At 43.8% G+C, this 27,259-nt stretch overlaps 1 protein-coding gene across 1 annotated transcript in view; it reads left to right on the top strand.

The window, feature by feature from the left end:
• Nucleotides 1–26,047, top strand: part of syt3 (synaptotagmin III) — a 136,104-nt gene extending 110,057 nt beyond the window's left edge. Inside the window, exons 7-9 of the mRNA XM_072271918.1 lie at nt 13,230–13,359; nt 16,345–16,467; nt 20,091–26,047. Coding sequence (XP_072128019.1) covers nt 13,230–13,359; nt 16,345–16,443 — 229 coding nt within the window. The 3' untranslated portion in view covers nt 16,444–16,467; nt 20,091–26,047. The remainder of the gene's footprint in view (nt 1–13,229; nt 13,360–16,344; nt 16,468–20,090) is intronic.
• Nucleotides 26,048–27,259: the final 1,212 nt, after the last annotated feature.

Below are 27,259 nucleotides of genomic sequence, written 5' to 3'. Positions count from 1 at the left end.
CCACTGTCTGGTATGGAGACTCCAATGCGCAGGATCGAAGAAAGCTGCAGAGAATTGTAAGCTCAGCCTGCTCCACCCTCCCCGCCATCGAGGACATCTTCAAAAGGCAATGCCTCAGGAAGGCAGCGTCAATCATTAAGGACCCCCAACCACCCAGGACATGCTGTCTTCTCATTATTACCATCAGGGAGAAAGCACAGGAGCTTGAAGACACACACTCAGCGCTCTAGGAACAGCTTCTTCCCCTCTACCATCAGATTTCTGAATGGTCCATGAACCCATGAATACTACTTCACTATTTTTGAACTACTATATATATGGATATTCAGTATATAAATACTGAAATTATATACAGTATCTCTTTATACTGTATATAGAGAAATATACAGTAAAGAAATACTGTATATTTCTTTAAAAATAAGAAATATTTGTATATATAGTTCTTACTGTATTGACCATACTGCTGCCACAAAGAAACACATTTCATGACATATTTCCTTGATAATAAACTTGATTCTGATTGTGATTCTGACTTTGACTGGCAGCCCTTGTTGATTTAAGACTTCCCCCAGCTTGTCCCTGCAAAGTATTTCTCTGCTGGACTTGCTCACATTGAGAAAGCTGCTCTCCAAGTGAGATGGTTGGGCCACAAGATCTCAGTGGATAGCCGGCAATGAAACGGCATGTAATATTCAGGGAGTGCGTGATTTCATTGCAGTCGGGCAAAACAGATGGAGCGGGGTGTATTTTCTTTTGTCTGTGAAGGATTGTTGAGCCAGGAGCTGCTAGAAATTTATGGCGTGTCACTATTCTGTTCCCTTCTGCATTTATATTCAAATCTGTTTGACAAGTTTTAGCCTAAACTGCAGTTTAGTGAAGTGGTTGATTCCACTATCTTCCTTTGTCAGAGAATATTATATCAAGGCACGTTTAAACAGAGGTTTTATTGTTTAATCATTGAGAGAGCTGTAATTTCATTCATACATTCATAGGATGAGGGCATTGTTGGTAAAACCAACACTAATTATCCAACGGTAATTAACCTTCAACACACATAAAAGTTGCTGGTGAACGCAGCAGGCCAGGCAGCATCTCTAGGAAGAGGTACAGTCGACGTTTCAGGCCGAGACCCTTCGTCAGGACTCGGCCTGAAACGTCGACTGCACCTCTTCATAGAGATGCTGCCTGGCCTGCTGCGTTCACCAGCAACTTTTATGTGTGTTGCTTGAATTTCGAGCATCTGCAGAATTCCTGTTGTTTTAGTAATTAACCTTACAGACTGGGATTTCAAAAGGCAATTAAATGTCCCTCTGCTGAACTACCTATCAGAATTAGAAGCAGAATCACATTTATTACCACTGGTGATTTCTTTATTTAGGGGTACAGTGCCGAACAGGCCTTTCCAGATACACCACCCAGAAACTATCTACTAACACTAGCCTAATCACAGGACACTGTACAATTAACCTACTAACTGGTACATCTTTGGCATGTGGGAGGATCCTGTAAAATGTGAGATTGCAGGCTACCAAATGGTCTCCCTGATGACTACACCTACGGGGACTGCACCCAACCTCAGCTCCTGACCGACAAGGTCAGGGAACTGGATCTGAAGCTGGATGCATTCTGGATCATCCGGGAGGTCAAATATGACGGCAGAATATAGTATTAATGGTAAGGCTCTTGGCAGTGTGGAGGATGAGAGGGATCTTGGGGTCCGAGTCCATAGGACGCTCAAAGCATCTGTGCAGGTTGACTCTGTGGTGAAGAAGACGTACAGTGCATTGGCCTTCATCGATCGTGGAATTGAATTCAGGAGCTGAGAGGTAATGTTGCAGCTATATAGGACCCTGGTCAGACCCCATTTTGAGTACTGTGCTCAGTTCTGGTCGCCTCACTACAGGAAGGATGTGGAAACCATAGAAAGGGTGCAGAGGAGATTTACAAGGATGTTGCCTGGATTGGGGAGCATGCCTCATGAAAACAGGTTGAGTGAACTCGGCCTTTTCTCCTTGGAGCGACGGAGGATGAGAGGTGACCTGATAGAGCTGTATAAGATGATGAAAGGCATTGATCGTGTGGATAGTGAGAGGCTTTTACCCAGGGCTGAAATGGCTAGCATGAGAGGGCACAGTTTTAAGGTGCTGGTGAGTAGGTACGGAGGAGATGTAAGGGGTAAGTTTTTTACGCAGAGAGGGTAAGTGCGTGGAATGGGCTGCCGGCAATGGTGGTGGAGGCAGATACGATAGGGTCTTTTAAGAGACCTTTAGATTGGTGCACGGAGCTTAGAAATATAGAGGGCTATGGGTAATCCGAGGTAATTTCTAAGATAGGGACATGTTCGGCACAACTTTGTGGGCCGAAGGGCCTGTATTGTGCTGTGGGTTTTCTATGTTTCTATGACACTTTTACAGAGCTGGTCACACCCAGAGTGCAGGCTTTAGACAGTAGAAGGGTGACCATCGGGAGCGGTAAGGGGAGTAAGGGGTCGGTGCGCCAAGTAGACCCCTTTGGATGCTGCTGGAGGGGATGATCTACCCGGGCACAGCAGCGACAGAGACACTGTGGCTGGCTCTGAGGATCAGCAGAGGAGGGTAAAGTTAAGCAGAGCAATAGAGACAGGAGACTTGGTAGTTGGGGGATGGAGGGGGGGGCAGACAGGAGATTCGGTGGCTGTGAAAAAGATGCCAGGATGTGTTGCCTCCCAGATGCTTGGGTCCAGGATGTCCCAAAGCAGCTGTCGGGCATTCTCAAGGGGAAGAGTGAGCAACCAGAGGCTGGAGTGCACATTGGCACCAATGACATGGGGATAAAGGGGAAGGTGGTCCTGTGCTGTGAAGATAGGGAGATAGGGAAGAGGCTGAAGAGCAAGACCTCCAAGGTAGTAATCTCTGGATTACTCCAAGTGCCACGTGCTAGTCAGAGCAGGAATGGGAAGTTAGTACAGATGAATGAGCGACTGAGGAACTGGTGCCAGGAACAGAGTTTCAGGCTCTTGGATAATTTGAATCTTTCCTGGGGCAGGGTGACCTGTACAAGAAGGACGGGTTGCAACGGAAATGGAGGGGAACCAATACCCTAGCCGGGACATACATGAATGGAGGGTTTAGTTTGGCAGGGGGATGGAAAACAGAGCACCAGGTCAGAAAGTGGAGGGATGGAGAGGAAAGTAGATATCAGGGCCAGTAAAAACAGACAGCAGCAAAGTAATAGATACGATAAGAAGGATAGTTTGAAGTGTGTGTATTTTAATGCAAGGAATATCATGGATAAAGGTAATAACAGAGCATGGATCATTACATGGAACTATGATGTTGTGGCCATTTCAGAGACTTGCTTGAGAGAGGGACAGGAATGTGTGATTAATGTCCCAGGGGTTTGATGTTTCAGAAAAGATAGAGAGGGAGTTTATAGAGCTGAGGGATTTACACTACTGATTAGGGACAATATCACAGCTGCACTCCGAGAGGCATAATGGAGGTTTTGTTCAGTGAGTCTATATGGGTAGAACTCAAAAATAGGAAAGGTGCAGTCAGTCTGATGGGATTGTACTACAGACCCCCGTAATAGCCACCAAGACATTAAGGAACAGATACACTGACAGATTAAGGAAGAGTGTAGAAACAATAGGGTTATTATCATGGGGGACTTCAACTTAGAACATAGAACATAGAATAGTACAGCCCATTAGAGGCCCTTCGGCCCACAATGTTGTGCCGACCCTCAAACCCTGTCTCCCATATAACCCCCCACCTTAAATTCCTCCATATACCTGTCTAGTAGTCTCTTAAACTTCACTAGTGTATCTGACTCCACCACTGACTCAGGCAGTGTATTCCACACACCAACCACTCTCTGAGTAAAAAATCTTCCTCTAATTTCCCCCTTGAACTTCCCACCCCTTACCTTAAAGCCATGTCCTCTTGTATTGAGCAGTGGTGCCCTGGGGAAGAGGCGCTGGCTATCCACTCTATCTATTCCTCTTATTATCTTGTACACCTCTATCATGTCTCCTCTCATCCTCCTTCTCTCCAAAGAGTAAAGCCCTAGCTCCCTTAATCTCTGATCATAATGCATACTCTCTAAACCAGGCAGCATCCTGGTAAATCCCCTCTGTACTCTTTCCAATACTTCCACATCCTTCCTATAATGAGGTGACCAGAACTGGACACAGTACTCCAAGTGTGGCCTAACCAGAGTTTTATAGAGCTGCATCATTACATCGTGACTCTTAAACTCTATCCCTCGACTTATGAAAGCTAATACCCCATAAGCTTTCTTAACTACCCTATCTACCTGTGAGGCAACGTTCAGGAGGAGGAGGGAACTCCCTCTCTAACTTTCCTATATAACCTGGGACCTTCTGAGTGCAAGAAGTTTAGACGGGGCAGAATTTGATAGGTGTATCTAGGAGGGTTTCTTAAATCAATATATAGATAGTCCATCAAGAGGAGGGGCAGTACTGGACCTGGTGCTGGGTAATGAGCCTGGCCGGATGACTGACCTTTCAGTGAATGAACAGTTAGGGAACAGTGACCACAACTCATCAAGTTTTAAGATAGCTATAGATTAGGATAGGTGGGCGAGTATTAAATTGAAACAAGACAAATTATGAGTGTATTAGGTGGGAACCAGGGAGGTTTAATTGGTAACCGCTGTTTTTGGGAAGTCTATATCTGGCATGTGGAGAGGATTTAAAGACTAATTGCACAGAATCCAGGGCAGGTATCTCTGGTCAGAAGGAAGGTAAGAGAACCTTGGATATTGAGAAAGGTGATGAATTTAGTCAAGAAGAAAAAAGAAAAGTATGTAAAGCTTAGGAAGCTAAAATCAAACAGAGATCTTGAGGATTATAAAGATGCCAGAAAAGAACTCAAGAAGGGAATTAGAAATTAGGAAAGCCAGGAAGGACCTGAAAAGTCCTTGCCAAGTAGCATTCTGTACGTACACCAGGAGCAAGAGGATAACAATGGACAGGATGGGACGGGACCATTCAGAGATAATGTGGGGAATGCTTGCTTGGACATGGAAGATGTGGGTGAGGTTCTTAATGAGTACTTAACATCAGTATAAAATAGGCCGTAGTCAGCCTGGTTTCCTCAAGGGAAAATCTTGCCTGACAAATCTGTTGGAACTCTTTGAAGAAATAATAAGCAGGATAGATAAAGAATCTGTTGATGTTGAGTACTTGGATTTTCTGAAGACCTTTGACAAGGTGCCACACACGAGGCTGCTTAACAAGCTACAAGCCCATGGTGTGACAGGAAAGATCCTAGCATGGATAAAGCAGTGGCTGATGGGCAGGAGGCAAAGAATGGAAATAAAGGGGGCCTTTTCTGGTTGGCTGCCGGTGACTAGTGGTGTTCCACAAGGATCTGTGTTGGGACCGATTCTTTTTATGTTATATGTCAATGATTTGGATGATGGAATTGTTGGCCTTGTTGCAAAGTTTGCAGACGATATGAAGATAGGTGGAGGGGCAGATAGCTTTGAGGAAGTAGAGAGGCTACAGAAGGACTTAGACAGATTAGAATAGTCAAAGAAATGGCAGATGGAATACAGTTTTGGGAAATGTATGGTCATATATTTTGGTAGAAGAAATGAAAGGGTTAACTATTTTCCAAATAGCGAGAAAATACAAAACACTGAGATGCAAAGGGATTTGGGAGTCCTTGGGCAGGATTCCCTAAAGGTGAATTTGCAGGTTGAGTCTGTGGTGAGGAAGGCTAATGCAATGTTAGCATTCATTTCAAGAGGACTAGAATATAAAAGCAAGGATGTAATGTTGAAACTTTATAAAGTACTAGTGAGGCCTCACTTGGAGTATTGTGAGCAGGTATGGGGCCCCTTATCTTAGAAAGCATGTACTGAAACTGGGGAGGATTCAAAGGACGTTCACAAGAATCATTCCAGGATTGATTGACTTGTCGTACGAAGGGCTTCTGACGGTTCTGGGCCCGTATTCACTAGAGTTCTGAAGAATGAGGGGGCAACCTCATTAAAACCTACCAAATGGTGAAAAGCCTTGATAGAGGGGACGTGGAGAGGATGTTTCCTATGGTGGGAGAGTCAAAGACCAAATGACACAGCCTCAGAACAGAGGATGCCTATTTAGAATGGAGATGGGGAGGAATTTCTTTAGCCAGAGAGTGATGAATCTGTGGAATTCTTTGCCACTGGCAGTTGTGGAGGCCACGCCTTTATGTATATTTAAGGCAGAGGTTGATAGATTCTTGATTGGTCAGGGCATGAAGGGATATGGGGAGAAGGAAGGAGATTGGGGCTGAGAGGAAAATTGGATCAGCCATGATGAAATAGTGGAGCAGACTCTATGGCCCAAATTCTACTTCTATATCTTATGATCTTATGGTCTATGGTACTTATCGAGGAGAAGGACTTGGGGGATTGGGAGATCAGTGCTGAGCATATTGATATGCTAGAGCATTTTGAGGTAAGGGAGGAGGTAGGGTTCGGTCTCCTAAAGAGTATTAAGGTGGATAAATCTCCAGGGCCTGGTGGGATATACCCCAAGATATTGAGAGAGGCAAGAGAAGAGATTGCTGGGCCCTGGACCAATATCCTCTTTAGCCACAGATGAAGTCTGGCAAGTAGCTAATCTTCCATTAGTCAAGAAGGGAACTAGGGATAATCCTGGAATTTATAGACTGGTGAGTCTCTCATCAGTGGTAGGGAAGTTATCAAATGGAGAAAATTCTTAGGGATTGGATTTATGAGCATTTGGAAAACCATGGCCCATTTAGGGAGATGCCATCATGGTTTTGTGCTGGGCTAGTTGTGTCTTACTAACTTGATGAGGTGATGAGGGTGATTGATGAAGGTAGAGCTGTAGATGTTGTCTGTGGATTTTAGTAAGGCGTTTGACAAGGTCCTTCATGGGAGGCTCATCCAGTGTATTAAGATGCATGGGATCTATAGTGAATTGGCTGTTTGGATTCTGAACTGGCTTGCCCATAGAAGACAGAGACTAGTGGTTGAAAGGACTTATTCTAGCTAGAGGGCAATCATTAATGGTGCTCCACAGGGATCTGTACTGGGGCCTCTGTCGTTTGTGATGTGTATAAATGACCTAGAAGAAAGTGTAGATAGGTGAGTTGGTAAATTGGCAGATGATAAGAAGATTGATGGTGTTGTGGGTAGTGTTATGTTTTGTAACTCCAGAAACTAATTGAAAGAAAAACACGGGAACCAAGTATGCGTGTCTACTTTGTTTTATTTTAGCGCACATATATGATGCGGCGGCGTAATTACATATGCTGTTCATTTAGTTTTACATATAACCCGTAATGCATTATGCAAACTCAAAGAATGATCAATCAAATAATATATTTAACAATATTACTCAAATATTACTGAAATATTGAATACTCTACAGGTGGCAAAGAATATGACGGGATATAGTTCATTTGCAGATATGAATGGAGAAATTGCGGATGGAATTTATCCTGGCCAGATGTAACGTGTTGCACCTTGGTAGAACAAATGCAAAGAGACAGTACACTAAGGGCAAGATCCTCAATTGTGTTGATGAGCAGAGAGATCTTAGAGTTCTGGTCCATATCTCTGTGAATGTAGCTGCACAGGTTGACAGTGATTGTGAGAGTCATAGATAGAGCAGACAGGCATTATCTTTTTCCCAAGTAGAAATGTTTAATACCAGAGGGCATGCAATTAAGACGAGGGGGGTTAATTTCAAAGCAGATGTGAGGGACAAGTTTTTTACACAGAGACTGGTGGATACCTGCATTGCATTGCCTGGAGAGGTGGTAGAGCAGGATACCTTGGGGAATTTTAAGAGACATTTCGAGAGGCACCCGAATGTAGAGAAAATGGAAATATATGGACATTGTGTAGGTAGAAGAGATTAGTTCAGTTGGCCATTTGCTTACTAATTTAATTGGTTCAGCACAATGTTGTGGGTTAAAGGACCTGTTCCCATACTGTGTTCTTTGTTCACCTGGAGGGAACCCACACAGTCACAGGGAGAACACAGAAACACCTCACAGACGGAGTCAGAACTTAGTTTGGGAACGACCCGAACTGTAATAGTGTCACACTAACCGCTAGGCTCCTTCAGTTAGTCCTGACGAAGGGTCTCGGCCTGAAATGTCGACTGCACCTCTTCCTACAGATGCTGCCTGGCCTGCTGCGTTCACCAGCAACTTTGATGTATGTTGCTTGAATTTCCAGCATCTGCAGAATTCCTGTTGTTTGTGCAGACCCCACGCTGTTTTGCAGCAGCAGTACAGTGCAATGTATGTAAAAAATATTTACAATATGGGATATGCTTAGTGGCCACTTTATTAGGTACAGGAGTCTGACTCGCTGTGGTCTTCTGTTGCTGTAGCCCATCTATTTCAAGGTTTGACATGTTGTACATTCAGAGATGCTCTTCTGCACACCACTGTTGTAACGTGTGGTTATTTGGGTTAATGTCACCTTTCTGTCAGCTTGAACCAGTCTGGTCATTCTCCTCTGACCTCTCTCATTAACAAGGCGTTTTCACCCACAGAACTGCTGCTCAGTTGGTGTTTTTTGTTTCTCACACCATTCTCTGTAAACTCTAGAGACTGTCGTGCGTGAAAATCCCAGGAGATCAGCAGTTTCTGAGATACTCAAGCCAGCCCGTCTGGCATCAACAATCATTCCACAGTGAAAGTCACTTAGATCACATTTCTTCCCCATTTTGAAGTTTGATCTCTACAACGACTAAACCTCTCGGCCAAGTCTGCATACTTTCATGCATTGAGTTTCTGCCACGTGATTGGCTGATGGGATATTTGCATTAACAGGCAGGTGTACAGGTGTACTTAATAAAGTAGTCACTGAGTGTGTTTAAAAAAAGTAGAGCAAAAAGGGAGCAAAAATTCATAGGTTAATGGATCATTCAGAAATCTGATGGTGGAGGGGAAGAATTAGTTCCTAAACTGTTGATTGTGGGTCTGCAAGCTCCTGTGCCTCCTCCCTGTTGTATTAATAAGAAGAAGGCATGTCCCAGATGGTGAAGGTCTTTCATGATGGAGATATTCCAAAAGATGTTGAAGATATTCTCCATGGTGGAGAGACCAGTGTTTGTAATGAAGCTGGCAGAGTTTGCAACCCTCAGTGGCCTTTTCTGATTGTGTGCATTGGAGCCTCCAAACCATCCACGGTACATCTGTTGACATTTGCTAGGGTAACATACTAATTCTTCTCAAGCTCCTAATATGCCTTCTTCATAATTGCATCAATACATTGGGCCCAAGATAGATCTTCAGTGCTGTTGATACCCAAGGACTTGAGGCAGCTCAGCCTTTCCACTGCTAACTCCTCAATGGTAACTGGTGGTTGAGGTAATTCAGATGAAGGCAGCAGACTTAAAGGAAACACACGAAAATGCTGGAGGAACTCAGCAGGTCAGGCAGTGTCTATGGAGGGAACTGGGCAGTTGATGTTTCAGGTCAAAACCCTTCATTTTGACTGAAAACCGGAGGGGAGATACCAGATGAATCTGCCCTCTATTTTTCAGTACAGATATAGAGTCTAGACCTGAAACATCCTCTGTCCATTCACCCCTACAGATGCTGCCTGACCGCTGAGTTCCTCCAGTGTTTTGCACATTGCTCGAGATTAGGGCATCTGCAATCTCTCAAGATTTAAAAGAAAATTAGATTTTGTATTTACATAACATCTCCAGCATTCTTTACCCAGGAAGGCCGTGCAGCTGGATAATTGGGAGTATTTAGAGAAGAGGTAGAGACAGAGGACTGGGGGCCATGGGACCTGTCACAGAGGAGGAGGAGATTGGGTCTGGGGCAAATTGAATAGCAGGACAGTCTTAAGGATGAGGAGGGGCTGTGGGAAGAATGTGAGCTCCTTACCCTTTTTCCTATTTTCTTATGTTCCTTTAGGATATTCCAGAGAGCATTAAGGTTAAAGAACACTTCCCTAAATGAATCAGCATCAAAATCAGGCTTATTAATGCAAACACGAGGAAATCTGCAGATGCTGGAAATTCAAGCAACACACACAAAATGCTGGTGGAACGCAGCAGGCCAGACAGCATCCATAGGAAGAAGCACAGTCAATGTTTCGGGTCCTTTCCTACCACCTGGATTCACCTCTCACCTCCTGGCTAGTTCTTTCTCTCCTGCCTTTTTATTCTGGCATCTTCCTCCTTCCTTTCCAGTCCTGAAGAAGGGTCTCAGCCCAAAACGTTGACTGTTTATTCCATCATTTTGTGTGTGTTGCTGTAGAAAATGTAGTTAGGTGGGAGATGTAGTAACGTAGTGGACCCACCAATGTAATGGCTAAGGTACCGGACTGGAGGTTAGGCTGAAGGAGTGAAGATCCAATTCCACTCTACCAAGTGCAGGGTTGAAATTAAGTCATTAAACAAATCAAAGTCAAAGTAAATTTATTATCAAAGTGCATATATGTCACCATATACAATCCTGAGATTCATTTTCTTATAGGAAAATAAAGACATCAGATTATGAAAATTTATGGGGAAAAATGAAAATCTATACATAAAGACTCACAAGCAACCAATGTGCAAAGGAAGACAAATTCTGGAAAATAAATAAATGATGCTGAGATCTGGAGTTGTAGAGTTCTTGAAAGTGAGTGTGTACGTTGTGGAATCAGTTCAGAGTTGAGGTGACTGTAGTTGTCCACACTGGCTTAAGGTCCTGATGGTTGTAGAGTCATAATTGTTCCTGAACGCGGCAGTGTGGGATGTAAGACTACTGCACCTCCTGCTTTTGGTAGTAGCAAGAAGAGAGCTGGCCTGGAGGATACAGGTCCTTGATGATGGATGCTGCTTTCTTGTGACAGTGCTCCATGTAAATGTGCTCAGTGGTGGGGAGGGCTTTGACTTTGATGGACTGGACTGAAATCAAAATGTAAATGTTTGTCCCAGTAACAGTAAATACAAACTTACAAGGCATTTTAAATGGTTCAGCTCAGACCAGTATGGAGGGTGTCAGAGGAATGTTCTTTACACAGAGAGTGGCGGGTGTGCGGAACCCCCTACCTGGGGTGGTGGTAGAGGCAGATCCTTTAGGAGTATTTAAGAAACTCTTAGATAGGCACTTGGATAAAACAAAAATGGAGGGCTATGTAGGAAGTTTGGGTAGTGGGGTGGAGACAGGTCTCTACCAAAGGAGTTGTAAGCGCTCCTTCCTTCCACGAGCCTGCAGCTCACCCTTGGGCAAGGTGTAGCACCTGCTTAGCCCTAGGAATCCTGGTTATGCGACCACTGATGCCAGGCAGACAATCTCTGAGGAGTATTGATAATGGATGGGGGGAGTCATCCCTCTTGAAAAGACACTGCCCAGAAGAAGGCAATGGTAAACCACTTCTGTAGAAAACTTTGCCAAGAACAATTACGGTCATAGACCATGATCACCCACGTCATACGACACAGCACATAATGATATGGTAATGTCGGAGGGAAGGGTTAGATTGATCTTAGAGTAGATTCAAAGATTGCGGGCCGAAGGGCCCATACCATACTGTAGTGTTCTATGTTCCATTTTCTATGATTTTGTAAGCTTCTTTTTCCTTTTTAATATTTTTTTTATTGATTTAAAAGAATAAGGATAAATACAAACCAGGGGAGAGGTTATCTCAAATACATATATCAATAATCGTACAAAGAAAGAAAGAAATATACTCTGTCAAAATCATATATAGTATTAAGCTAACGTAAAGAGACAAGAGAACCACTTCTCCTCTTAACAGTTCATAGAAAAAAAGACTCAAGATTTCCTGTTATTGAAAAAACCACTAACCTAACCTCTAAGGACATCTGTCAGCCTCGTTCACTCGAGGAAAACAGTCCCAGTCTATTTAGTCTTTCCTTATAATTCACATCATCCAAACCTTGTAACATGATTGTGAATCCTGCCTGCACCCTCTGTCGTTTACTGATATCCTTGCTACAGTACGACAACTAGTCTGCTCGCAATGCTCCTAGTGTGAGCTCACCAACATCTTGTACAACTATAAAATAACATCCTAACTTTTGTGGTCCTGCCCAATGAAGGCAAGCATGCCAAGCTCCTCTTTCACTAGCTGCTTTACAGAACTATGTACTTGTACCCATAGATCTCTCTGTTCTATTGGTATTGGTTTATTATTGTTATATGTACCAGGTTACAGTGAAAAGTTTGTCTTGCACACTGTTTATACAGATCAAGTCATTACACTGTGTATTGAGCGAGAATAAGGTAAAAGAATAAACAATGCAAATTAAGCGTAAAGTCTACCGAAAAAGTGCAGTGCAGGTAGACAATTAGGTGCAAGATCAGAATGAAATAGATTGTGAGGCCAAGAGTCCATCTTATCATACAAGAGGTCCATTCAAGAGTCTGACAATGTGGGGGGGGGGAGTAGAAGGGGTGCCACGTTAGCATAGTAGTTAGGTCAATGCTATGAACAATCTCTGGGATCAATTCCCCACTGCTGTCTGTAAAGAGCTTGTATGTTCTCCCCATGACCAAATGGGTTTCCTCCAGGTGCTCTGGTTTCCTCCCACATTCCAAAGATGTACAGGTTAGGATTAGTAAGTTCTGGGCTTACTATATTGGTGTAGGGGCCGTGACGACACCTGTGGTCTGCCCCAAGCATGATCCTCGGGCTGTGTTGGTCATTGACGCAAGCAACCTATTTCACTGCATGTTTCAATGTTTTGACATATGTCGAACAAATAAAGGTAAACTAGAGAAACACACAAAATGCTGCAGGACTGATGAAGGGTCTCGGCCCGAAACGTTGACTGTTTATTCTTCTCCATAGATGCTTCCTGACCTGCTTAGTTCCTCCAGCATTTTTTTTTTGTGTGTTGCTCTGGATTTCCAGCATCTGCAGAATCTCTTGAGTTTATGAAAAGTTGCCCTTGAGCCTAGTGGGGCATGCTTTCAGGCTTTTGTAACTTTTAACCGATGGGAAAGGGGAGAAGGGAGAATATGTGGGCTGGGTGGGGTTTTTGATTATGCTGACTGCCTTGTCAAGGCATGGAAAACTATAGGCAAAGTCCAGCAGGGGAGGTTAGTTTCCATGATGTGAAGAGCTGCAATCTCTCCATAGTTCCTTGTGGTCACATTCTCAAGCCTTTGATGTGTTGAAATTGAGATCTTAGCAGGTTATACTGTTGACTTGCTAGCACCTTGGCGGTGCTCAGAGAAACTTCCCTGCTGATTTTCACCTGATTCCCGCTCTGCCTACAGCATTGGACACAACGAGGTGATCGGGATGTGCCGTGTAGGGAATGCCGCCGACGGACCAGGCCGGGAGCACTGGAATGAAATGCTGGTAAATCCACGCAAGCCCATTGAGCAATGGCACCAGCTGGTTGAGGTGAGAAGCTGGCGTGATGAGTCAGAATCAGGTTGATTATCACTGATATACATCGGAAATTTGTTTGTGTGCCAGCACTACAGTGCAATACATAGAACAGTTGCTATAACTTGCAGTAAGAAACACATATAAAAATATAAATACTGTAACTAGGGCAAAAAGACAGCAAAATGTACGATGGTGTTCATTGTCCCTTCAGAAAGCTGATGTCAGAGGGGAGAAAGCTTTGCCTGAGTCATTGAATGTGAGTATTCGGTCTCCTGTAACTTCTCCCTGGTGGTAGCAGTGAGAAGAGGGCATGTCCCAGGCGGTGAAGGACTTTCACGATGGATGCCCCCTTTTTCAGGGTCAAAGAAAAACAACTCGAGAGACCAAACTTCAAGTGGTGATACCTTTATTCAGCATGATATGATGGAGAGCTTGCAGCAGAGAGCAAGGCTCTAAGTTACAGAGTAATTTCGGCATATATACTGCTGACAGGTGAATATGCATGACTACTGACATGCAAGTTACACAAGCAGATGGACATGTACATACCCAGGAGCAAATAAGTACACCATAGTGCAATTATAGAGTAGACAAGTAACTAAATCATATGAGTGCGTGTTCCTCTTTTTGGCCATCTAGATTCAGTGCTGCATCCTGATTATGAAAGACTGTCTAGTGTCTGCAGGTCTAAGCTTAGGACATTGGGTTACAAGGTTCAAATAGAAAAATTCAAGTTAGCTACTTAGTTCATTAATCCTTTTGTTGACCCTTCTTCCACATTGAGGCATGGCCTTCTGAAGATTTTGTTGATGGTAGGGAGGCTAGTGGAGCTGGCTGAGTTAACGACCCTCTGGACCTTTTTCTGCTCAGCATATTAGTCCTTCCATACCAGATGGTGATACAATCCACGGTACATTTGTAAGAATTTGCTGGAGTCTTTGGTGACATACCAAATCTCCTTAGACTCCCAATGAAATAAAGCCACTGGTGTGCCTTCTTCGTAATTACGTCCATATGTTGAGGAGGTCTTACCCAGTGTGACTCTATGATTCTAATTAGCAAGAGAAACTGCAGGTTACCCTTGTTTTGCAAGACATTTGTGGAATTAAGACATCCTATAAGAATTATATAGAACATTTGCCTGGATATGATGCATAGGCCTGGCTTACGTCCCTACAAAAAAATGTATTTGCGATGGAGAGAGCGTAATAAACTAATTTCTGTGAGGAGAGATCAGGCAGGATAGGCCGATATCCTCTTGCATTTGAGGAGTGAAAATGAAAACACGCAGAGATTTCCAGGAGCTTGAGGGGGTAAAAGTATAAAAGTTGTTTCACCTGATAAGGATGTCAAAGTATCAAAGTAAGATGATATAGGATTTAGACCAGAAAATGTTACTTCACCTGGAGAGTGGAGAATTTTCAAAGTTCTTCATGGAAGAAGTCTATGCAAGCTTTGAGGCAGAATCTATGCAAGATGAGATCTGATATACACTCTATGACCTCTGTATTAGGTAAACCTGCTTGTTAAATGAAAATAGCTCTTTAGCCAATCATGTGGCAGCAACTCAATGCATAAAAGCATGCTGACATGGTCAAGAGGTTCAGTGGTTCAAAGCAAACACCAGAATGGGGAAGAAATGTGATCTAAATGACTCTGACCATAGAAAGATTGTTAGTACCAGAGGGAGTGGTTTGAGCATCTCAGAAACTGCTGATCTCCCGGGATTTTCACACACAACAGTGACTAGTTTACAGAGAATGGTGTGAAAGGCCAAAAAAAAGCATCCAGTTAGTGGCAGTTCTGTGGGCAAAAATGCCTTGTTAATGTGAGAGGTCAGAGGAGAAAGGCCAGACTGGTTGAAGCTGACAAGAAGGTGACAGTAACTCAAATATCCATGCGTTACAACAGTAGTTTGCAGAAGAGCATCTCTGAATGCACAACGTCGAACCCTGAAGTGGACGGGCTACAGCAGCAGAAGACCATGAACGTACACTCAGTGGCCACTTTATTAGGTACAGGAGGAACTGAATAAAGTGGCAACTGAGTGTATTTTTAGATAATGGGGGAATCAAGGAATATGTGTTAGTGTAGGAAAGTGGAAGTGAGGTTGAGTAATCAGCCATGATATTACTGAATGGAGAGGAGAACAAGGGACTAAATGACTTCCTACTCCTGTTTCTATGTTCCTAATACTTTGGAAACTTCATTCAAATTATCCATTGTGCAGCAGATGATTCAACCCTTAGGGTTCAGTTGTAGAAAGTTAGACAACACACACTCTATAAAGTTGATGGGCCTTGAAGTGAAGAAGTTGGAATAAAAACTTCTATAGGTGTGTAGGGGAGAGTATATTGACTCCATATCATGACTTAATATGGAAACACTAATGCCCTTGAACTGAAAACCCTACAAAAAAGTAGTAGATGCAGCCCAGTCCATCACAGATAAGGCCCTTCCCACCGCTGAGCAGATCTACTTGAAGGATTTTCACAGGAAAGCAGCATCTCTCATCGGGACATCCACTGCCCAGGACATGCTCTTTTCTCACTGCTGCCATCAGGAAGAAGGTACAGAAGCCTCTGAACTCGCACCATCATGTTTAGGAACAGTTATCAGGCTCTGGAATCAAAAAGGGTAACTCCACTCAACTTCACTTGCCCCAATTTTGAAATGTTCTCATAACCTGTGAACTCACTTTCAAGGGCTCTTCATCTCATGTTCTCAATATTTATTTATTATTTATTATTATTGTTATTTCTTTCTTTCTGTATTTACACAGTTTGTTGTCTTTTGCACACTGATTCAACACTCAAGTTGGTGCGATCTTTCATTAATTTTATTTGATTATTAATCTATTATGGATTTATTAAGTACTCAGTAAGAAAATGAACCTCAGTGTTGTATATGGTGATGTATATGTACTTTGATAACAAATTTACTTTGAACTTAATTTTCCTGATTTTTCTTACTAACTCTTCCCTCTTTTTTTTCCAGGAAAAGGTGCTGAGCAGTTACATGACAAAGGGTTACGCCACTGGCTCAGGTGCCGCCAAGCCGGTGACTATCGTAGTGGAGACTCATCATTCAGACTGAGAACCCCACTCCACATTGCAGAATGTAAGCGCATTCTGATTTACCCCCGGGAGGGGTGCAAACCGGGTGTAGGAATCAATAAACACAATATCCTTCGGGTCTTGTTTTGACCAACAAACAGCAGGGATTGTGGTTATTAACAGGAAAAACTGCAGACGCTGGAAATCTGAGGGAAAAGAATGGAAGATGCTGAATACTCCCACCAGGTCAGGCAGTGTCTGTGGAGTCGTAGAGTCATAGTCATAGAGAAGTACAGCGCAGAAACAGGCCCTTCGGCCTATCAAGTCCATGCCAAACCATTTAAACTGCCTACTCTCATCGACCTGCACTGGGACCACAGCCCTCCATACCCCAACTATCCATGTACCTGTCCAAATTTCTCTTAAACGTTAAAATCGAGCTTGCACGCACCACTTGTGCTGGCAGCTCATTCCTCACTCTCACGACCCTCTGAGAAGAAGTTTCCCCTCATGTTCACTTTAACTTCTCACTTTTCACCCTTAACCCATTACCTCTGGTTGGAGTCCCACCCAAGCTCAATGAAAAAAGCCTGCTTGCATTTACTCCATCTGTCCCCTCTATAGGGAGGGAAAGTGTTAATATTTCAGGTTGAAAACCCTTCATCAAAAGAGGAGGAGAGAGAGAGAGAGTTATCAGAACAGCTCCAGATGAACCAAAAGGGAATATCTGTAAAAGGGTGAAATAATGTGGCCACTAAATGAACAATTGGGTTCCTTGTCTGTGGATTGAGTTGAGCGACAAAGAAACTGAATCAAAAGAAATTATCCATCGATCCCTCGAAGCTGCCATAAAAGTTGATAGGGGATGTTGGCCGTCATTAGTTGAAGGATTGAATTCAAAAACCGCGAGATAATGTTGCAGTTCTGTAAAATCTTGGGTAGACCACACTTGGAGTATTGTGTTCAGTTCTGATCACCTCATTATAGGAAGGGTGTGGAAGCTTTAGAGAGGATGCAGAGGAGATTTATGTGTATAAGATGATGAGAGGCAATGATCGTGTAGATAGTCAGAGGCTTTTTCCCAGGGCTGAAATGGCTAACACGAGAGGGTACAGTTTTAAGGTGCTTGGAAGTAAGTACAGAGAAGATGTCAGGGGTAGGTTTTTTACGCAGAGAGTGATGAGTGTGTGGAATGGGCTGCTGGCGACGGTGGTGGAGGCGGATGTGATAGGGTCTTTTAAGAGAATCCTGGACAGGTACATGGAGCTAAGGAAAATAGAAGACTATTGGTAATCCTATGTAGTTTCTGAAGTAAATACATGCTCGGCACAGCATTGTGGGCTGAAGGGCCTGTATTGTGCTGTAAGTTTTCTATGTTTCTATCTACCAGGATGCTGTCTGGATGAGAGAGCATGTCTTGCGAGAATAGGTTGTGCAAACTAGAGCTTTTCTCTTTGGAGGAGGATAAGAGGTGACTTGATAGAGGTGTACAAAATGGTAAGAGGCTGAGATCGATTAGATAGCCAGAGACTTTTTCCCAGGACAGAAACGACTAATAAAATGGCTAATATGTATTGAGTTGTACTGCTGCTGCCAAGTTAACAAATTTCGTGACATAGGCCGGTGATTTTAAATCTGATTCTGATTTGTAATTTTGGGGTGATAGGAGGGAAGTATAAGGGAGAAGTCAGAGCTAAGTGTTTTACACAGAGTGGTGGGTGCATAGACACCCTGCCAGGGGTGGTGCTAGAGACAGATATATTAGGGGCATTTAAGAAACTCTTGGGTAGGCACATGGACAATAGAAAAATGGAGGACTGTGTAGGAGGAAATGGTTAAATTGATCTTAGAGCAGGTTAAAAGGTTGGCACAACATCATGGACTGAGGGTGCCCGTACTCTGCTGTAGTGTTCTATGCTTTATGAGCAGAGCAGTGTTTCGAGAGAGAAGCTAGTAACTTGGCAAATTGGTTTATTATTGCTACATGAACTGAGATACAATGAAAAAAACTTTGTTTTGCATGTCATCCATGCAGATCATTCATTACATCATTGCAGTGAGGTAGTTCAAGATAAAACACTAGTGGAATGCAGAATAAAGTGTTACAGTTTCAGGGAGAATTCAGACAATAAGATGCATGGGCGTGTGAGGTCTACCAGGGGATAAAGGCCATGATGAGGACAGACTGAGCCAGAGGGAGATTCAAAGTAACATAGGTGCTGTGATACACAAAGAACGGGAGGAATAAATAGTCGATGTTTCCGGCCAAGACATCAGAATCAGAGTCGGAATCCTGTTTAATATATATCGTGGAATTTGTTAACTTAGCAGCATCAGTACAATGCCATATATGACAGAGGGATAAAGAAAGCTGTGAATTGTAGTAAGAATATATAATAGTTAAATTAAGTAAGTAGTGCAAAAATAGGAAGTAAAAAAAGTAGTGAGGTAGTGTTCATGGGTTCAATGTCCATTCCCAAATCGGATGGCAGAGGAGAAGAAGCAGTTCCTGAATCATTGAGTGTGTGTCTTCATGCTTCTGTACCTCCTTCCTGACGATAACAATGAGATGAGGGCATGTCCTGGGTGGTGGAGGCTCTTAATGATGGACGCTGCCTTTCTGAGGCACCGCTCCTTGGAGATGACCTGGATACTACGGAGGCTAGTGCCCATGACAGAGTTGGCTAGTTTTACAGCTCTCTGCAACTTTCATCAGCACTGAAAAAGAAGGGGGAAGAAGCCAGAATAAGAAAGTGGGGGGAAGTTATTCTGGTTTCTTTCCCCTCCCAATGAAAGGCTCTTGGCCGGAAATGTTGACTGTTTTATTCCCCTGCATAGATGCAGCCTGACCTGCTGAGTTCCTCCAGCATTTTGTGACATTGCTCTAGATTTCCAGCATCTGCAAAATCTCTTGTGTTTGGAAAGTTCAGTGAGGGAGTCAAGGAGAGCACTTCAGACAGGGCAAAGGCCAATGTCTCCAATATGTTTCATACGACAGTTAGGGTGTCAATAATCCAATGATTAGGATTAAGAGCAAGATTATCTTTAGTTTTATTTATCACATGTAAACGAAAAGATCGAAGCATACAGAGAAATCTCTCGTTTGTGTCAATGACCAACACAGACTGAGGATATGCTGGCATGGGGAGGGAGGCAGCCCACGAATGAGCCAACTTAGCATGCCCACAGCCTACTAACCCAAATGTTTTGGGAATGTGGGAGGAAACAGGAGCACCCAGAGGAAACACGCGTGGCCACAGGAAGAACATATAAATTCTTCACGGAAAGCGGCAGGGATTGGCACTGTCAGGAGTTACACTAGCCACTACGCTACCACGACACAAAGTGAATATTTTCACTTCGCCATGGGTGCCAAGGTAGCATTGTGCTGTTACAGCTCGGGGCCTTGGAGTTTGGAGTTCAATTCTGGCAAGTTTGTACTTTCCTTCCCACGTGCGTGAGGGCTTCCTCCGAGTGCTTTGGTTTCCTCCACAGTCCAAAGATATACCAGTTAGGAAGTTAATAGGTCATTGTAAATTCTCCTGTGATTAGTCTAGCGGGTTGGAGGGTGGCATGACTGGAAAGGCCGTAAGGGCCTGCTCTGCGCTGTATCTCATAATTAAATATAAGTACAGTAAATAAACAAGCATCACTTGTTTTGTCTTTATCTCGCCCTCTCTCTCACAGGGACATGAGAAGACAACAGTGCTATTTTTTCTTTTCTTCAGTTTGTAAATCCTTCACCACGAAAGAGAAAGAGAGAGGGAGAATGGGAATAAGAGGGGAAGAGGGATTGAAGCCATTCGCCCCCCCCCCCCCCACACCACCACTGTAGCCTGCTGAGACACTGATGCTCGGTCGAGCGAGCAAGAGAGAGGTGGACGTTGAAGGCGAGGCTCGCGGGTTCACCCAAGGTTCATACCACTTGCGTTGGCGCACCTGAGGCGAGCCTCTGACTGAGCTGCGGCTCTTCCTCTATAGACTCAAGAGAGGCGTTTAGCCAGAGCCGAGTGGAAGGTTTCGAGAGACACATCGGCAGAAACGGTTCTGAGCAGCAAAGAGAAATTCCATTTCAAACGCATGTTTCACCGTGTCGTGGATGTGTGTGCCTTGGATGCATTATATGTCAGTGGGAAACTATTGCCTCCACCGGACCCTATTTCCAGTATTCCCACTGAGTCAACTTTTCCCACCTGCTGGAGAAGGCCCCTGGATTTGCATCTCAACTCGGATTTTGGAGGAACTCTCTGACTGTTCCAACTGACCTCAGAGCAGCCTTGCTTTACGTTTAGCACCAGGTTTCAGATCTAGAGGTGGGAGGAATTGGGAGGGACGTAAGGTTAACTTGTGCCACCCTTCAGTCAACTGACGGTCAGGAGAACCAGTGATTTCACATTTCTACCTGCCAACTTTTTGCTCTCAATTGAAGCCATGGGTGAGTGCCTCTGGGAAAGGGGGGTTTAAGAGCAATGATCCACCTCATAATGTGTCATTTCCCACCCAAAAAGAGAGGTTAAACTTACTGCTGATTCTACACAGGGGCAAGGAGGTTTCCTACCTCTCCTTGCTCAATGCCCTTGGTCTCTTGGTCAGAGCCTTTGGGATGAATGTTGATGTTTAAGAAGGCTGTCCAGTTGATTCTTGGGAACAGGTAAACAATGTTTTGTAAATAGGACAATGTTTCTGTTTCCCATCCTTGGGGAGGTTTGTTGACTTTCGAGAATGGCTGTCAATGGATGCAATCTCAAGGGTCCACTCCATGCATCTAGGAGCTCACTTCTTGGACAGAACCTTCTTTCCGCTAAACCCAAACATGGACTGAGTTGCCTCATGCAAGTCGTCATTAGATCTTCACCTGGCTCTGATATTGACAGCTCATATCCAATGGGATGAAATGTTCCCCTCTCTCGTCCCACCCTTTGCATCCGTGGTGACGGGGCAATAGTCTCGCAATCCCTCACTTCTCTTCCTCCGGTTTGGTTGTGAAATTGGACCTGGAAGTAGGAATGTCTGACTTCAAAACCTAGTCCCAAGCTGGACCTCCTTTGCCCCTTGAAACAGAGACATCTTGGGACCAATGAGCAGTATGGGAACATTCAGGAGAAAATGGGGATTGGTAACTCACCCAATGCATTTCAAAGTATCTTCTGGAATAGCTCAATCAAGGGCTCATCTGTGTAATCCAGAGACGAACCACACAGCTACCCGCAGGCCAGTTCTGGTTCAGGTACCAATATGTTTAGCCCTGAGGCAGGAAGTTGTGCATCTATGTCCCACACTTGTGACAATTCTGAATGATGTCCGTGTGGAGATGGATAACTCTATCATTCTCCATCCTGCACGGAGATTATAAATCCAGAAAAAGATGGCCCCTTTATCCTCTAATTGGCAGCACTGTGGCAGACTACTGTCACTAATAATCCTCTGCCTCTTAAACTCGGGACCATTGACGCTGATGGGATAAACTTGGAAACACAGCACTGGCACAAGGAAGAGTTCTTCCTTTCCCTCTGGAATACGGGGTTGGACATGGAGGAGGTCAGAATTCTTCCTCTTTCTTTTCCTGAAAAATCTGTAAATGCTTTCAGGGGTTCAAGGTTGAGAACCACAGGATTTTGTGTTATAAGGGAGTCTCAGTTTTGGTTACAAAATTGTTGAGGCTGGATTAGCTCAGTCTAAATCATACTGAAGGAGTTTCGGTCAGCTGAGTGACCAGTTCCTGCTCAAAGTCCTAATTTTCTCCTGAAGGTAGAGGTCTGATAGTTGAGACAGGGAGGACCTTCCCATTTCGAGCACGTGCACTGGGAACATCCTCAGGAACTCTCAGCTGAAGTCCCACTGTCAAATGTGAAATGTCCTCAGCAAAGTTTCTGTCCTCACCCTGTGCTGTTCAGTGAATGGAAATAGTCAGTGGTTTGAGTTCAGGATTTTCTTTACACAGAGAGTTGTGGGTGTGGGGAACATGCTGCCAGGGGCAGTGGTGGAGGCAGATGTAACAGTGGCATTTAAGAGGCTGTTAGACACATGAATACAAGGGAACGGAGGGATATGGATCATGCGCAAGCAGAAGAAATTCAGTTTAATTTGGCACTGTGTTTAGCACCAAAATTGTGGGCTGAAGGGCCTGTTTCAGTGCCATATTGTTCTGTGTTCTAAGATAAATGGACAAGGGATCATCAGTCAATTATATTCATCCAGACTTCCAAAAAACAGGCATTAAAGCTCCACACAGAAAGTTTAACAAAAGTGGGAGTCCATGGGATTGGAGCTGAACTATTTGCGTAGATGGGCGGTCATGGAGGAGGTCGAGACACAAGAGATTGCAGGTGTGGGAATCTGGAGCAAAAAAAACAAAACTGCTGGAGGAACTCAGCAGATCAGGCAGCATCTGTGGAGGAAAACGGACTGTACATGCATAACAATGATTTCTTTATTTATAGAGTACTTTTCAGACACAATGTAGTTCAAAGAGCTTTACAATGGCATAAAAGTGCAAAATTTTTAAAAAAATGAAAATAAAGGACAAAAAGATGCTCATGAAAAGTAGGTTCAGTAAATAAGATTTGAGCTGGTGTTTGGCCGTGTCAACTGAGTCTGCATCCTTTATAGTTTAGGTATTGAATTCCACAGTTTAGGAGCGTAGTTCAAAAAAGCTGACCTGCCAATTATCTTTTGAGAGAAATTGTTTAAATTTAAGAGATCGGTGGAAGACTTGCCTGTCCTCCACCTGTCTTTGCATCATCTATAAATAACCATCAATTCCATCGTCCAAATCATTGACATACAGCATGAAAATTGACCCAACACTGACCCGCAGAACACCACTGTTGCCAGTAGCCAATCAGAAAAAGCCTCTTTTATTCCCACTCTTTGCCTTCTGCCAGTCAACCAGCCTTCTGCCCTTCCTAGTATTATGTAGTATGATGGTTTCTATCTCACTCCACAGATACTGCCTGATCTGCTGAGTTCCTCCGGCAGTTTGCTGTCATACACGAGAATGGATTGCATTGGCAGGATGTAATAGTGACTTATCCAGGCATCCACACTAAAACCTTAGACATATGAACAAGCCTAGTTCAAAGAACCAAGTGTGAGTGTCAGTTTGCTGATGGCGGGGTCAGAAAGTGACAGGGGACACTGCAGGGTTAGGGGCATGCAGGCAAGCAATGGCTCAGTGCGAGGAATCATGCACGTACAGAAGTTAGATCAAAGTGTTTGTCAAATGTTGAGAAACTGGGGAACTTGGATGAGTGGGGAAAATAGTAGATAAGCGTAGAAGTCACTGAAACCTATCAGAAGGATACAGACTATCCTGGCAAGGCTGAGGGAGTGTGATGTGCTTAGCTGCCTGCTACTGAGAGGAGATGCATTGTATTATATCAACAGCCTGCACAGCCGAGACTTTCATTCTCTCAAATATGGAAGATCGAGGGATGATCTGATTAGCTTCTTTAATAGGATTAAAGGATTTGATGAGGTAGATGGAGAGACAGCACTTCCATAACATCAGAGCGTAACCTTATAATGTCTGCCAGCCTGCTCAGAACCAAGTGTTGAAAAAGACTAAGGATCTCCAAGTCCCTCAGCTGTCCAGGGATCAATACAGAATTGCCCTGCCAAGGATTTTAGTTGGCAAAGTAAAGAACTAGATCTAAAGTAAAGGTCGCCCATGATCTAGTGGAATGTTGGCCAAGTTTCAAGAGACTGAGAGGTCTCCTGTGGGAAGGTATTGAATGGTTTGGAAGAAATACCATTGGAATTCTAAGGCTATACAGTCTGGTCCTAGAGACTCCCACTCAAGGAAGCATCCTCTCCACATCCACTCTATCCAGACCTTTCAATATTTGATAGCTTTCAATGAGATGTCCCCTCATTCTTCTAAACTTGTCAAAAGCCTTCTGAAACTCCAAGTAAAGAACATTCACTGACTCTCCATTTTCCATCCCACCTGTTATTTCCTCAAAATTCCAACAGATTTGAGCAGAGATCAGTGGTTTTTTCAATCAATGAGAACATTTGAGATCAAAACCCTGCAAAAGTCAAATCTCATTGGCCTATGTTTGGTCCGTGTCTTTTCCTACCCATGTACCTGTCTAAATGTCTCTTAATTGTTATAAATGTATCCATCTCTGCTACTTTCACTGTCTACTCTAACATTATGAGAGTCATAGATAGAGTGGACAGGGAATATCTGATTTCCAGGGTTGAAATGTCTAGTAGCAGAGGGCACTGAAGGTGAGAGGGAGATATGAGGGGCAATTTTTTTTACTCGGAAAGCGGTGGATGCACTGTCTGGTATGGTGGTAGAGGCAACGCACGTTAGAGGCTTTTAAGAAATGTTTGGCTAGACACATGGATGTAGGGAAGATGGAGGGAGATTGACTTGGTGTAGGTAGGAGGGATTAGTGTTTTGGTGTTTTTAATTTGCTTATTAACTGGTTCAGCACAACGTTCTGTATCGAGTGGCCCGTCCTGAACTGTAATGTTCCATGTTCTATATACCACCCACTCCCTAAGTTTAAGGTGAGAGGGGAAAGATTTAAAAATGTTTTAAATATTTCTTTCTCACCTTAAACCTACACTCCCTAATTTCAGAGTCCCCTACCCTGAGGGAAGCAATATAACTATTCATTTTATCTATGCTCCCTGTGATTTTATAAACCTCGAGAAGGTCACTCCTCAGCCTCCTATACAGCAGGTGAAGCAGATCATAGAACATATACAGCACAGTAGAAGCCCTTTGGCCCACAATGTTCTGCCAACTCTTTCATCTACTTCTAGATCAATCTAACCCTACCCTCCCACAGAGCCCTCCCTTTTAGCTTATTTAAGAGTTTATTAAATGTCCCTAATTAATCTGCCTCTACCACCAATGTTGGCAGTGTGTCCCATGGATCTATAAAACCATAAGACATAGGAGCAGAATCAGGCCATTTGGCACATCAAGTCTTCTTTGCCATTCCATCATGGCTGATTTATTATCCTTCTCAACCCCATCCTCCTGCCTTCTACCCATAACCTTTGATTCCCCGACTAATCAACAACCTATCAACCTCCGCTTTAAATATACCCAATGACTTGGCCTCCACAGCCATCTGTGGCAATGAATTCCACAGATTCACTACCTTATGACTAAAGAAATTCCTTCTCTCCTCATCTCTGTTCTAAATGGATGTCCCTCTATTCTGAGGCTATGCAGTCTGGTTCTAAAAACCCCCACTCAAGGAAGCATCCTCTCCACGTCCACTCCGTCTAGGCCTTTCAATATTTGATAGCTTTCAATGAAATCTCCACTCATTCTTCTAAACATGTCAAAAGCCTTCTGAAAATCCAAGTAAAGAACATCTACTGACTCTCCATTTTCCATCCCGCCTGTTATTTCCTCAAAAAATTCCAATCGACTCCTCATAAGGCAATTTATTATGTGCCTCTATGTACCCTGAAACCTTATCCTTGATAATGAACTCCAACATCTTCTCGACCACTGAAGTCAGGCCAACTGGCCTGTAATTTCCTTTTTCTGCCTACCTCCCTTCTTAAAGAGTGGAGTGACATTTTGAGCGACACACAAAAAATGCTGGAGGCCAGGCAGCATCTATGGAAAAAAAGCAGTCGATGTTTCAGGCTGAAATCCTTCAGCAGGACTGGAGAAAAAAATGCTGAGTAGATTTGAAAGGTGGGGAGGAGGTGTTTCTCTCCCCCCCCCCCACCACCTTTCTAATCTACTCCTCAGCATTTTTTCCCCAGTCCTGCCAAAGGGTTTTGGCCCGAAACGTCGACTGTGCTTTTTTCCATAGTTGCTGTCTGGCCTGTTGAGTCCCTCCAGCATTTTGAGTGGGTTGCTCGGATTTCCAATATCAGCAGTTCTTTTCATGTTTGTGGAGTGACATTTTGCATCGCTCTTTGTAAAGTTCCCGACTATCCTTAGAACTTTAGTTCTTCTGTCTAAAAACATTCTTATGAATCTTCTGTGCTCCCCTCCAGCCAAAACCACACACAATTCCCCGTTGGTGTGGTCTTATGAATAACATTGTATTGTAACTTGTGCAATTGTAATTCGATGACATACAAATCCCAGTATTCTATGCTATTATGAGGGGTATAGATAGGGTAAATGCAAGTTGGTTGTTTCAACTGAGGTTGTGTGAGGCTAGAACTAGAGGTCATGGGTTAAGGGTGAAAGTTGAAATGCTTACGGAAAACATGAGGAAGAACTTCTTCACTCAGAGGCTAGTGAGAGTGTGGTACAAACCACCAGCGGAAGAGGTTGATGCGGAGTCAATTTCAACTTTTAAGAGAAATTTGGATAAGAATATAAGGGGAGCCTTTCTCATATCCTACCCAACAGACACCCCTTAACACCACTGAACCAGCTTAGCTAGTCACTTGTCTGTGGCTAATCTTGGGATCTTGCGGGACTTCTAATGCCCTGTGGTATGAGGGTGATCATACATAAATCAGCAGCTCTTTGAGATGTGCTGAACTCTTCTATGTAAATGCAAGTAGCTGTTTTTACATGGAGCGTGGAGGTCTGGGCAACTAGGGAATAAGCGGACAGTTGGAAGGGTTGGTTGACAGGATATTGAGAGACACCCATCAGCACCTGTTATGGACTAGCACTATCAAACTCGGTGACAGAAGCCCAAGCCACTGATTGGCACCAGGTCTTCATGTTCTCTCACAGTGAGGTTTGCCTGATGTTACCGATGGGTTGGGACGAGGGTGGGGAACCAAGTTTACCCTTCTCCATTTTTGCATGTAGTGTCTTGTCAAGTGGCATGCAGAGGCAAGGAGTTATTTGTTTCTTTAGCGCAGAGGGGAAGCGGGGGAAGAAAACAAAATCTCAAATCCAACCT

This window comes from Mobula birostris, chromosome 11 (assembly GCF_030028105.1).
Source record: "Mobula birostris isolate sMobBir1 chromosome 11, sMobBir1.hap1, whole genome shotgun sequence".
Lineage (NCBI taxonomy): Eukaryota > Metazoa > Chordata > Chondrichthyes > Myliobatiformes > Myliobatidae > Mobula > Mobula birostris.
Note: the sequence above shows the minus strand (reverse complement) of the source record. Positions and strands in the feature narration are given on the sequence as shown.